At 38.3% G+C, this 14,607-nt stretch overlaps 1 protein-coding gene across 1 annotated transcript in view; it reads left to right on the top strand.

The window, feature by feature from the left end:
- Window positions 1-11,070, top strand: part of LOC134677654 (M-phase inducer phosphatase 2-like) — a 55,315-nt gene extending 44,245 nt beyond the window's left edge. The window contains exons 3-9 of the mRNA XM_063536115.1: window positions 1,196-1,311; window positions 1,354-1,704; window positions 2,363-3,158; window positions 3,688-3,836; window positions 6,631-6,794; window positions 8,142-9,776; window positions 10,203-11,070. Of these exons, the coding sequence (XP_063392185.1) occupies window positions 1,196-1,311; window positions 1,354-1,704; window positions 2,363-3,158; window positions 3,688-3,836; window positions 6,631-6,794; window positions 8,142-8,388 (1,823 nt within the window). The 3' untranslated portion in view covers window positions 8,389-9,776; window positions 10,203-11,070. The remainder of the gene's footprint in view (window positions 1-1,195; window positions 1,312-1,353; window positions 1,705-2,362; window positions 3,159-3,687; window positions 3,837-6,630; window positions 6,795-8,141; window positions 9,777-10,202) is intronic.
- The last annotated feature ends 3,537 nt before the right edge of the window (window positions 11,071-14,607 follow it).

Genomic DNA, 14,607 nt, shown 5'->3' with positions numbered 1-14,607 from the left:
TGGATGGGTGACCGTTTTCTTTTTGCATTTTTTTCCGTTTTTTTTTGCTTTATGGTACGGAACCCTTCGTGCGCGAGTCCGACTCGCACTTGCCCGGTTTTTGAATTTCATCCGCTCGATTTCGCCACTTGAAAATCGGTGGAAAATGCAAATTTTTGAAATACGAGCGATCGAAATTTGGAATCTAGTGGTATTGACCACTCGATTTCATTTCCAGTAGTAGAATTTGAACGCCTAGTAGTGGAGATATTATTTAACGAAATACACGAAATCGAGTGGTCGAATTTCAAAAACCGGGCAAGTGCGAGTCGGACTCGCGCACGAAGGGTTCCGTACCTTATGCAAAAAAAAAACAAAAAAAAAGCAAAAAAAAAACGGTCACCCATCCAAGTATTGACCCCTCCCGACGTTGCTTAACTTTGGTCAAAAAAAAGCTAGGCAGTTGAAATTTTCACAGATGATGTATTTCTGTTGCCGCTATAACAACAAATACTAAAAACAGAATAAAATAAAGATTTAAGTGGGGCTCCCATACAGCAAACGTGATTTTTGACCAAAGTTAAGCAACGTCGGGCGTGGTCAGTACTTGGATGGGTGACCGTTTTCTTTTTGCATTTTTTTCCGTTTTTTTTTTTGCTTTATGGTACGGAACCCTTCGTGCGCGAGTCCGACTCGCACTTGCCCGGTTTTCTCGTAAACGTAATAATCGTTTGTCAAGAGGGGAAAGCCATTAAAAAAAAATCGTTTGTCCTTATCTGTCATTTTGACTTATGTATTTGTAAGAAAGGGATAAAACATAATTTAGCTAAATCAGGCCGGTAAAGTTATGAATAAGGGGTAAGTAATTAAGATAGTCTTTAAAAAAATTGCTTATTTTCTGAAATTAATTTTTTCCCTTCATTTAATTCAGCCGACGGCAACAAGCGGCCCGCGGGCCGCATGCGGCCCGCGAACCTCTCACTTGCGGCCCGCGAGCCTACCTGGCTATTTTGTATGTGGTATTGACAAACGACAAGGTCTGATAAAGTCATAAATATTAACAAAGTGCGGCCCGCGGCAACTTCGGTAACTATTATTTGGCCCTTGGCTGCTAAAAGGTTGCCGACCCCTGATTTAATTTATGTCAATCTATTTAACACATTTAACATTAACCATAACGTTTGGCAAAGTTATTCATTGCCATACTTTGTTACAGGACTCTCATACGAGAACAGGATAGAATCAAGAGACTTCTCACTCACCCCGAAACCTTTCAAAAGCCAACACACATATGAGAACCAAAAGTCACCGTTCAATCCAACACCAAGAAAAGTTCTCGGAGAACTCCAGAATTCCCCGTTCAACCCAAGGAAGGCTCTCGAAGAACTCCAGAACTCCCCGTTCAATCCGACCCCAAGAAAAGTCCTCGGAGAACTTCAGAACCAAAAGTCTTCATTCAATCTGACACCAAGGAAGGTTCTCGGTGAACTACAGAACTTCTCACCGACTCCGGCACCGAAAGACTTAAGCTCTCTGACCCGCTCTCCGCTCTTTAAGCTGCTAGATACACCGGTGTTCGAGTCTCCGGTGAGCAGCCAGCGGTCCTTCAAGAAGATCAGCAGGATCTTCGAGGAGCGGAGTCGGTTTAAAATGGAGAGTGAGAGGTTTGAAGAGGAGACTAGGGCTCCGTTTCAGTTTGAGCAAGAGAACTGGACTGCTACTAAGGTGAGATGTCATTTTAGCACTAACGTCCGTCTAAGTTGGTCTAACCTAACTTTGCGCTGACCGACTATTATAGAATAAAGTGAGTAGTGTCATTATAAACATATTTTCGTAGAAATGTGATATTAATCATTGACACACTTTGTCTATGTGTCGGCGGCCGATCGTAAGATCAGGCATATCTTACCTATATATTGGTTTAATGTGATTATCCTCAAAACAATACACAGGAACATTACGATCTGCCTGATCTTACGATCGGCCGCCGACCGCCGACATATGCAAGTGTATGCAGTAGCACAGAATAAAGAATATTACTAGGTGTAAAACGCGTCTATAACGACAGATATGACCGCTAGGTGGCGCAAACGCGAGCAGGCGTCCGTTCCGTAGCGGTACGCGGCAACTACTACTGCTAGACACCAAAATTGGTGTGAGCCGCATGTGCTATTCATAAATTACGTCATTTCAATTAGGGGGGGGGGGGGTCTGGACATCGGATGACGGTAGCATGAAGTAGGAGGAAAAAAAAAGAGGGGTCATTTGAAGCATGATGTTTGGGTGATTATGGGGGGGGGGGCGGGGGGGGGGGGGTTTATGGACAGCCCCTAAGTATATTATGTATAACTTATTTATAACAACTTATATTTCTCATTTCCAGTTGGATTTCACCGACGTCCTCCAAATGTCATTCAAAGAAGATTTTAAGACTGAAGACACTTTCGTCCCAGAAAAAGAAGAATTAGACGCAGAATTCGATACCCTCCACGACTTAGAGGAAGAATTTGATAATGACACATTCGATCAATGCAACAAGTATGAAATCATCTCCACTGATAGCCCGGATATCATATCTAGAGGCCGGAATCCTTCAAACAGAAAAATTAATGGAAGCTTCGTCTTCGGAGCACCTTTAGCGGACACCGAACAGTCAACTTCCTTCAACCGCCCAGCGAGAGCCTTAAACTTTGAGGACAGCTTCGAATTCCCTTCTCCGGTCATCAAGAAAAGCTCAAGCTCGGGCTCGGTCAAAAAATCACTCAAATTCAGCGAGACGCCAACGAAGGACTCGATGAAGCGGATATACACTTCGGAAAGCACTACTTCGATGGAAAGCGGTTTTGTATCCGAGTTCGACGACCAACTTTTAGATATCGAAGAATCGAATTCTCCTAAAGTAGCTAATTTTGATAATTTGCTATCGGGACAGATTAAGAATAATGTTATAAGTAATGTTAAGCAGCCGTTGTATAGGAGTAAAAGTTTTAACCCGGCCCAGAGTAAAGCGAGGGTGTCTCTGCTGTCGATATTGGAGTCTCCGCAGAAGAGGAGTCAGAAGAGGACGGAGCCGGCGGAGGGGGGGGAGAGTAAGAGGAGGAAGTGTGAGGAGGTCAGGCCTGTGCTGCAGCGGTGCTTCTCCGAGAATAATGCTTCGATTATGTCGGCTTTGGACCGATGTGAGTATACTTGTATTTTTTAGGGTTCTGTACCCAAAGGGTAAAAACTTACTAAGACTCTGCTGTCCGTCCGCCTGTCTTGTCACCAGACCTGTATCTCATGAACCGTGATAGCTAGTTAGCAGCAGCTAGTGAACCAGTTGAAATTTTCACAGATGATGTATTTCTGTTGCCGCTATAACAACAAATTTTAAAAATTAAATAAATATTTAAGTGGGGCTCCCATACGAAGAACGTGATTTATTTGCCGTTTCTTGCGTAAAGGTAAGGAACCCTTCGTGTGCGAGTCCAACTCGCACTTGGCCGGTTTTTTATTGTAAAAAATAATATGTTAACGGCGCCATAGTAGGTTTTGTGGTAAATTTAGTCATTTGAACACGATATAGTACTTATTATTCACTGTTTGGATTTTGTTTACTCTTTTTTAAATACCTAAAGATACTATAGAAGTACAGTCAACACAATAATAGTTTTTATAAGAATGAAGTTTTTATCAGAAACTTATTTTAATAAGTGTATTGTTCCACAGCGGATGTGAACCCGGACCTGATCGGAGACTTCAGTCAGCCGTTCGCTCTGCCGCTGACCAGAGGCAACCACTCGGACCTGAAGAGCATCTCATGCGACACCCTGGCCGGCCTCATACGGGGTGACTTTGAGAATGTCACCGAATTCCAGGTAAACATAGCCGATTTAATATAAGTAATAAGGGTTACGGTTTAAGCTCGGTTTTCCTAGGATCGGTGCCGTCATATAGCGGCCGTCTCGATGTCTGCGGCCGATCGTAAGATCAGGCATATCGTGAAATTCCTAGGCATATCGTGAAACGTGAAAATCTTTAACTCGTTCCCTGAGTCGACGTAGCCCCGCTACGCGGGGCTCCTATTTCTTGGCAGTTTGCCCTTCGGGCATCTGAAGCAACCTAACGAACCTATCTTACCTATATATTGGTTTCATGGTTTCTATATGATAGTAGGTCACTATCCGGTGCCAATAGCAGGTCACTATTGGTTTCTATATCGTCAAAACATTACGATCTGCCTGATTTTACGATCGGCCGCCGTCATCGATACAAAATGACTTATCAATGAAAATAAACAAATAAATATTTGGTCCCTACACAGATCGACCTAGCCCCAAACTAAGCATATCTTGTAATATGGGTACTAGGAGACGATATACATACATACTAGGGTGGAGCGAAATTATTTTTTTTGGATTTTGGATTTCTAATAGTGATAAAAAGTTGCCTTTAGGGTTTAAGATAAGAAGTTATTATGAGGACTTTACTATTAAAAGGGAGTAAGTGCCTCCGCAAGGTCAATGAACTTTTGTATGAAATTTTTTTGTCCTGTATATAGCACCAACTTTGTTTAAGGATTATTTGGACTTAAAATGACAAATTTAGGTTTTTTACTTATTAATTATTCTTTTTTATTTAAAGTTATTATTTTAGGTGAATAAAAAGTTCAATCAGACATTCAGCTCTATAGTAATTATTGATTATACCAGTAGTCAAATATGGGCCAAGTCCACTGCAATGACGTATATTTGAAATATAGTCAAATTGACCAAGTAGTGGTAAAAAAGTATGTTTTATGTCTTCATTATGTCAGCGATGAAAGTGAATCCATGCTATTGCAAAATATAAATACCAATTTGACGAAATTTCCTGCGAATTCCAGTTTTCTATCTGATGATTAAGTGAAGGAGGGATATATATCGCTTTGGCCTTAAATATTGATTATAATATTATAAATAGGTACACAATTATATTGTTTCTGATTTATTTATCAAAGTTGATTATTTTTGTTTCAGAAGACACTTAGTATGTCGTTGTATATAACTTAAATTGTAATTAATCACGTTTAATATCTTGTCGTCCTGAAGTGGGTTATACGGTGAGAAGAGTGTAGTCTTCAAACATATTGCAAAACTTTTTATGGAGTCAAAATAAAAGAAAAAACTCTTTTAACACCTAAATGTATTCCAATACATATTTATCTAAAGTAAGAACCTTTTTAAAAAAAAGGAAAACAATATTTAACACATACATATGAGAGTAAAAGTTGCTTGCACTCACGTAGTGTTGGTGGTTTCTTCTTAGGTATTTGAAACCATTTATTATGGTTTATTTAACTGGGAAATGGATAATATCGAAGAAGAAAAACATATTTTTATGATAAACAATAATCAATACATACATATCATGTTTTATTTTTTTATTTCGGTTATTTTCACATTAGCGATGTTGATGCTGCCGGTAATGGATTTTCAAGGCCCATTTCATCAAGCAATATTTTTTTTTTTATAATTGGTACTTATATTTTTAATAAATATTTGTTTACTTAGGTGCTTACAATAACTGTATAATTAAATATTTAGGCAGGAAATAAAGCTTTATATCATTTTTGATGGTTACACACGTGTCACGTTTTTCCACTTCTTTAAATATTTTGAAGGTGATGCGGAGGCACAAGATGACGTCATAAAAAAATATAAAAAATCACACAATATACTCTCACCATAAGACAACTTTTCCGCACTATTAGAATTGAATCTACGAAAAAAAAATTTTTTCCATACAAGCGCGCTCCACCCTAATACATACTTATATAGATATTAGGTATGTACGGTCAAGTGTAAAAATATGGGTGCACAAAATCATCTCAAAAATAAGTCCCATAGCGAATTAGGAGGAAGGGGAAAGCCGAGGATAAGCTACATAACACAAATAAAAGATAGCTGTAATGTCGTATAAGGAAATCAAGGAGGCGGCCCTGGATAGAGCCAAATGGAGAGAGCTACACCGACAAGAGTCTAACTCTTAAATTTACGACGACGAGCGAATTGGGAAGTTTGGGACATATTTTTACACTTGACTGTACATAAATATGAACCATGTCTCAAGATTCTCAAGAACACGGTCATGTTCGTGATAATCACATAAGTAAATGCCCTTACCAGGATTCGAACCCGGGACCTCCTGTGTCGTAGTCAGGGTCACTACCGACTAGGCTAGGAGGCCGTTATAGTTGCGACTGGCCCTTACTCAGCACTGTCTTTCTATTAGAGATGCACCGGATATCCGGTTACTATCCGGTATCCGGCCTATCCGGCCATTATCTTGCTATCCAGTCGGATACCGGATAGTGACCTACTATCCGGCCATTACTTTGCTATCCGGCCGGATACCGGATAGTGACCTACTATCAGCCGGATACCGGATAGTGACCTACTATCTGGTCGAATACCGGATAGTAACATTGCTTGATTTCGGAGTAAACAAATTGGATTAAAGAAACAGACACGGTCATAATCGTACTTGTTTATTATTTTAAAACAAATTAATCTGAATCGATGGTCAGGCCGAATATCCGGTATCCAGTATCCGGCCAAACAACTATCCGTTGCATCTCTGACTTTCTATGCCTTTATAACTCCACGCCATAACCCCTCCCCCCTCCCCCAGGTGATCGACTGCCGCTACCCCTACGAGTTCGAAGGCGGCCACATCGCCGGGGCACAGAACCTGTACACCCCCACCCAGATCCTGTCCCTCGTCCAAGGACCGAGGCCGCAGGGCAAGGTGCTGGTCTTCCACTGCGAGTTCTCCCTGGAGAGAGGACCTAAGCTGTAAGTAGACTTTAATCAAGGCGTTTTTGGGTCGGTCTACTCGAAAGACCTGTGGTCTACTCGAAAGACCATCGGTCTACCTAAAAGACCATTGGTATATTCAAAAGACCTTTATAAACACGAATACCATATTTCTATTAAATCTATATTTATCGTGTTTTTCTTGATAAAGGCGTCTTTGTTTTATCTGTTTCAAGACTTTTTATTAGGGATGTACCGACTAGTCGCCGACTAGTCGGGAAAGCCGACTATCCGGCCACATTTGTAGTCGGCGATTAGTCGGCGACTAGTCGGCAAAAATGGCCGATTAGTCGGCACTTTATTAGTGAAAGAATACCATATGTTTTATGTTTATTTTACTTTCAGGATGCATACGAAAACTTTTGTTCATATAAATAATTGACCGTTTGATCGTTATCGTATGTTAGTGGGCTGGTGTTTTCCTCTACAGGTCGATCTCAACTGATTCTCGTGTAATTTCATGTGCAAGTTCGACAGTTAATTATTTTTATTGATATTTTTTTTTTAACGGTAGAGCCATGAGGAACTATTAATGTTATTGCAAAATTTAGAAACTTAGACAGGGCTTGTGAGGGCTAGACGTTGATCGTGAAGACGCTGACCACAGGGGAAAGGTTCTTAACTGGCGACTTCATACGGGAAATAGAGCCTTTGAGATACCTCCTACAAGCTGTACGGACAGACCGCTCAGGATCGTAAAATAAAAGAACTAAAGACATAAATTGAACGAGAATTCTTGTGATAGGTCTTTGGACCTGTAGAACACCTTTTAGCCAAGCTAATATGATAAATAGCGCAAAAAATGAAGCAAAACTATTGTTTTTCACCTGAACTTATATGAAACTAATGATCTGGCCGACTAGCCGACTAGTCGGCCGACTAATCGGCCATTCGAGCGCCGATTAGTCGGCTAGTCGGCTAGTCGGCCAAATCAATAGTCGGTACATCACTACTTTTTATCTTATACCTCTTACAAGAACACTTGCATCTCTTTCCTCAATATGCCATACGTAAAGGATGCAGTAACATAACGTCAGAACTTACCACGAAGTTATTTGATGTCATTTTATTACTCTGTCGAAGGCTCTATCTATACCCTTTGCTAAGTTATATTTGTTTATAGTTTAAGGCACTGGTCCCACCGCGAGCTAGTAAGTTATGAGCTATCGGCTATAAACACGAACAAAAGATAAGCACTCCCCAAAAGAGACACGGCGATATTTATAGCTCACCGCTGGGCGAGTAACTATAATAAGCTCGCGGTGGGACCAGTGCCTAAAAAGATATATGTACTTCAGGTATTTTAAATCTTTTCTCTTTTTCCAGCTCTCGCTTTCTCCGCTCCTCCGACCGCGAGAAGAACAAGGAGAACTACCCCTCCCTCCACTACCCCGAGGTCTACCTCCTCCACGAGGGCTACCGCGCCTTCTACCAGCGACATCCGGACCTCTGCTCGCCGGCCGGATACACCGCCATGTTGGATCCGAAACACAGGGACCTGCTGAGGCAGCACCGCTCTGTGCAGCAGCCATCGTCTTCTACGCATCATAGGAGGAATCGGCTGCTGTTTTAGAGGATTATAAAGCTTGGTCTACTGGAAAGACCGATGGTCTACTGGAAAGACCGATGGTCTACTGAAAAGACCGATGGTCTACGAGAAAGACCTATGGTATTTTGTTAAGACTAGTGTTTCTAGATCGAAAAAATCCACGGTCTTTCGTAAAGACTGGCTTTTCTAGCTTCGTTTACTTGAAAAACCTATGATCAACTGCATAGCATAAAACTACTGAATGATCTGAAATACTACACGATGTTGGTCTACTTTGGTGGACAAACTTTCTTCATGGGGGGCCAGAAAGTTTAAGAAATTTAAGTGGAGGGCCAGAATTGTAGCCAACATTTATTTTGATTTGCGATAATCGTGGGCCAATGCCATATACTAATTATTTCATAGGGCCGGCGGCGGGCCGGATAAAATCCATTACGGGCCGTACTTTGCTCACCACTGGTCTACTGGAAAGATTTGAGGTCTATTAGTAGCATGAGACGTCCGAGTTCAGGGGTCATAGCCAAGGTGACAATCATTGACGGAAAACTCCAATCGAAACTTAAATAATGTATGGAAATAACGTGACTTCGTAGAATGTCCTTACGATACATTTTCTATTCGTTTGGCGTTTGTCGATGTATGATTGTAATCTTGGCTAGACCCCGTTGTCGCTAAACCAATTTTAAATTATTGAAAAAGGTCTGATTTTAGAGTACTCATTGCGTGGTCTATTGGAAAGACTGGTCTACTGAATAGACCGTCAGTTTACTTGGTCTTTTCAGTAGACCATGGTCTTTTCGTTGCTTTGTCTATTGGAAAGACTGGTCTACTGAATAGACCGTCAGTATACTTGGTCTTTTCAGTAGACCATGGTCTTTTAAAGACTTAAGATTTGGTTAAAAATAAAGCAAAAAGACTCCTCTAATATAGGTCAAAATTCTTTTCGTTGACTTGTTTTTTGTTCCCAAAAAATGTGACGGTGTGGAGCTTTTTGTATGGAGTGAAATTAAGTCTTAAATTTTTCTCAAGAGAATTATAATCTACAACTGGAAAGACATGCTATAGCACTAAATTTTTCTATTTATTTGATAAAAGGCAAATAGAAGCGTGACAGAGTAGTCAAAAACAAGACAACGTAAAGAATTTTGACCTATAATAGAGGAGTCTTTTTGCTTTATTTTTAACCAAATCTTAAGTCTTTAAAAGACCACGGTCTACTGAAAAGACCAAGCAAACTGACGGTCTATTCAGTAGACCAGTCTTTCCAAGTCTTTTGATCGGTTTAACACTAAATTTAATTTCTAATTTGTAAATACGAAAAATGCCATATTATTGTTAAAAAAACTAAGTTTTTAGTACAAAAATAGGCTTAAAACGTATATCCCACCTATCTTAGTTACTACATAATGTAAGTTTTCATTTGACGCAATATAGTTATAGTCTAGGAAAATCGGGAATCTATCCAGTTCAAATTAAACCTCCCTATTTGTATGAAAGTTACATACATACATACAAATTGTCGGAACTGTTTATTTGAGTGTCCTATGAAAACCTTTCAATTGGTTGTATGCCTTGTATAGAAACTTGTGTGTATTGTGTTCATTAGTCCGTCTAACAGTGTGGAAATGCCACTATTAAGGCCAGAATACACTGGCGTAGACGCACGTGCGCGTGCGCTATGTTGGAGCCGTGCGCGCACACGTCACGCAAGCGGTGTGCCGTCTCTCATAAGGATCTGTATATTACAACGTGCACACGCATCCGGAGTGCACAGGCCTTTAAAAAATTCACTGCCAATAACACGCTAGGTAAATTACATACACAATTTTCTGCGCAAGGTTTTTACCAAAGAGAATTTGAAATAGAGGCGGCTTGTCAAACTATATTATGTAGCCACAGTAAATTTACTGCCATCTTTCGACAGATGATTAAAACTGTTAGAACGCCATTTGACTTTGATCCTTATTCTCTCACTGATGTGTTATTTGTTAAATATTGAAATTAACGCCAGATGGCGTTAGATATAGCTGCATATATCTACTCGACAGTAGGCCAAAGGTATGGTGCAATCTTTTCGAGCGATGGCGCCATAACCTTCAGCCTACTCTCGAGTAGATGGCGTTAATATTAATATTTAACAAGTTAACACATATCAGTGAAAGAATAATGATCAAAGTCAAATGACGTTCTAACAGTTTTAATCTTCTGTCAAAAGATGGCAGTAAATGTATGCTGCATAAGGGGTCATCCATTAATTACGTCACACGAATTTCTAGGTTTTTTTACCCCTCCCCCCTCCTTGTCACACTTGGTCACATTTGGCAAACCCCTCCCCCCTGGTGTGACGTCACAATTCTTCAACGAAATCGGCATATATTTATTTAATATTTTATCAAAATATTTTTGACAAAAGAAATATTAGTAATTTTGTAACCCAAATTGATTAAGAAATAAAATTAAACGAATAAAAACGATTATCGTTTCAAAACCTTGTTATTTAAATGATAATTAGCGTATAAAATAATTTAAATACATTTTCGGTTTCTGATGAAAGTGATGAAGTTAAAGTGACGTCACAAAGTTTATGACTCCCCCCTCCCCCTTGTCACAACATGTCACATTTTCTTCACCCCCTCCCACCCCCTAAACGTGTGATGTAATTAATGGATGACCCCTAATTTACCATGACAGTAACCCTCTATTTGATATTCTCTTTGGTTATACCAACTCCCACCCCTTCCCTTATACTTGTGTAGGTGAAAAGCTTTAATAAAAGAAATGTGCCGTTTAAAAACAAAGAAAAACTGTATATAACTAGTTAGAAATTATGCTATTTGTGTTTTATGTATAAGTTATCTAGAACTTGTTTGCAATTATTATATTTATTTAAAATGTACACTATTAGAAACAGAAAAGTGGAAAAATTCACTGATTTGGGTGTGACTTGAACCCACGACGGATCGTTAGCCCGGTGCTCTTCTGAGCCTCAAGACCTTACTCAATACAGCGAATAATTTCTATCATATGTGACGCCCCACGGGTAAAGGTACCTTATGGCGGTTGGCGCTTACGCTATTATTAACGCCACTCCAATATTATTGCGGCACTATGCGACGTAAGCTCCAGCCGCCATGAGGTACCTTTTGCAGTGGAACGTCACATATATGAGCCTTAAGGCCCTAGCGACATCTACCGTAAAAGTATTATACTTGTACTACTAGATGTCCTTATTTCCACTGAATTTTAGTTATTTTTATCCGAATTTTTTAAACCGGGAGTCTAACTCACGCTTGATTAAATTTAATATAAATGTTGCAAACAAGTAAATAAATTGTTCGTCATGGCAATATTATTAAATAAATACGCTTTATATCATAAGTTAAAGAAGAATATATAATTATTGATAAAATAAGAGATTATGACAACCTCGTTTTAAGTTCACAAATATATGACGTTCATAATCAAAAGGTACCATTTTTTGTCGCTTACCATGAAGACGAAATTCGCTTGTATGTTTATACAAATAACCTGTCATAGCGTCCTTAAGGCAAGCGACAATATGGTACCTTTTGATTGAGAACGTCACATATATTCAAAGTCGAAGTTATGTTTTTTTATTAGAACTAAATTATGACAAACTATTATTATGTCAAATTAAAATTAGCTATATTTTGTCATACGAAAATTGTGTAAATGTTTCGAAAAATGTGTCGAAGTCTGGTGAAAGGTCCCAATTGGTCGCTTACCGTAAGGACGATATTTGCTAGTGTCTTCATATGGATAACCTGTCAAAGCGTCCTGATGGTAAGCGTCTGGTACCTTTTGCTTGGAAACGACACATATACATACACTTCGACTGAGAATAAAAATGAAAATTCGAGAAAGTACGCTTACTAGAATTATTATTAAGTTGTAAATATTGTTTATAATAATTATAATTCTAGAATTATTTTATTATGAAATAAACTTATGTTAAAAATTGATAGTTTGAAGATTTCGATGACAATAGTACTGTTGTAACTGGTGTTAAAAATTAAGTTATTATAAAATTTTATATCTTTTCGTTTTTAATAAATTACCTAATGTTGAACAGGACTTTCAAATCTGTGTTTTTATAATTTCGATTTCGCATAATTTAATTTCACATAATTCGTTTAAATTTTGTCGACTACTTTAATGGAAAATTAATTCACTAATAACTCTTAAAATCCATGGTATCACTCAATATCGCTCGTATTATAACAACTAGATATACATTTTGGTGCCATATGCATTTAAGGGTTATAGTATTGAATCAATAGTCGCACCAATAAAAGTTTGCAGTGGATTTGATAGCCCACGCAGTGTAAGTGTTATTTATACGTTATAATTTCATAGAAGTTTGACGTTTAAAATGACGCTTGCACTGCGTGGGCTATCAAAATCGTTGCAGAGTTTATACGGTCTAACTATACATATATCTGTTCTTTTTTAAATATGTCAAATCGTAAAGTACGAAAAGTAATAGCTAAAGGCATTCTACGTTTTTCTAAAAATACATGAGACAAAATTTACCGTCATATGTGACGTTCCTCGAAAATTTACTGTCATAACGTCAGTCATATGTGACGTTCCACGGTAAAGGTACCTTACGCTTTAAGTCGTGTAACACCGCATTATTAATTGAAGTGTCGTTAATAACAGGGCAAGCGCCGACCGCCATAAGGTACTTTTACCGGCGGAACGTCACATGAGTCGCTTAACTTCAAACTCGGGTAAATCCATCTGTCAGATTATGCGATTTTGGTATTAAGAAAACGTAATAGGGTAGATATTTGCTGAGAGGGTCCAATGGATTTACCCGAGTTTGAAGTTAAGCGACACACATAAGTATGTCTTACGAAAAAAGAAAGTGTGGAAGGGCTTGATTCGTCAATGGGCGCTTTATTTAACAATAGAGAGTTAATTGCTATTAGTTTTCGTATTGTACATATGTCATAAAACTAACATACTGAGGTGTGTGTCCATTATTGATTTTTCTTTAAAAAAAATATATGTGACGTCCCACGGGTAAAGGTACTTATGGCGGTTGGCGCTTACGCTATTATTAACGCCGCTCCAATATTGCGGCGCTATGCGACGTAAGCGCCGGCCGCCATAAGGTACCTTTTGCCGTGGAACGTCACATATTACTACCATATAAAAAGAGTACTAATCAAAATCGTAAATATGTATACGTTGGCAAATTAACAATAATATCTGAACGCTAATGAATACATATTTTTGGCTATTTTGCCGGTATCAATATTTACGGATTTGATTGGAGGTACTTATGATTTTGAGTTTTGTTGAAATTTTTCGAAATGCCATAGTGATCTGATCTGAGGTAAAAATTCGGTACAAAGAAATTAGAAACATATGAATTTAAATTATGTTAATATTATATAAATAGGTTTTTCAACAGTCTTACTTTTTATTTCGTTTATTAGATTTTTCGTTTCATACATACATATAAATTGTCATACATTTTAGGTGTTGAATGGAAGAGATTTTGGTTTTAACTGCATGCGACTTTAATATAAACACGAGATATTAAATAAATTGTGAATAGTTTAAGTTAAATAAATTATAAAAATATAATTACGTCGTATTATTTACATTTACACCTAAAATTGGTGTACATACAGCAACTGCTATGGGGTCATCCATTAATTACATCACACGTTTAGGGGGAGGGAGGGGGTCAAGAAAATGTGACATGTTGTGACATGGGGGAGGGGGGAGACAAACTTTGTGACGTCACTTTAACTTCATCAGTAACCGAAAATTTATTTAAATTATTTTATTCGCTGTACATTTAAATAACAAGTTTCTAAAACGATAATCGTTTTTATTCGTTTAATTTTCTTTCCTAAGCAGTTTTGGGTTATAAAATTACTAATATTTATATCGTCAAAAATATTTTGATAAAATAATAATAATACTTAGATAGGTACTTACTTAATTCGATTTGGCGATTTCGTAGAAAAAATGTGACGTCACACTAGGGGGGGAGGGGTTTGCCAAATGTGACCAAGTGTGACAAGGAGGGGGGGAGGGGTCAAAAAACCTATAAATTCGTGTGACGTAATTAATGGATGACCCCTATAGTTCGTTAAATAAATTATAAAAATATAATAACATCGTATTATTTACATTTACACCTAAAATTGGTGTACATACAGTAACTGCTATAGTTCGTGTTTTTTAGCATTAGAAAGAACT

This window comes from Cydia fagiglandana, chromosome 26, assembly GCF_963556715.1.
Source record: "Cydia fagiglandana chromosome 26, ilCydFagi1.1, whole genome shotgun sequence".
Lineage (NCBI taxonomy): Eukaryota > Metazoa > Arthropoda > Insecta > Lepidoptera > Tortricidae > Cydia > Cydia fagiglandana.
The sequence above is the reverse complement of the archived record's forward strand: the minus strand, read 5'-3'. Positions and strand labels throughout refer to the sequence as shown.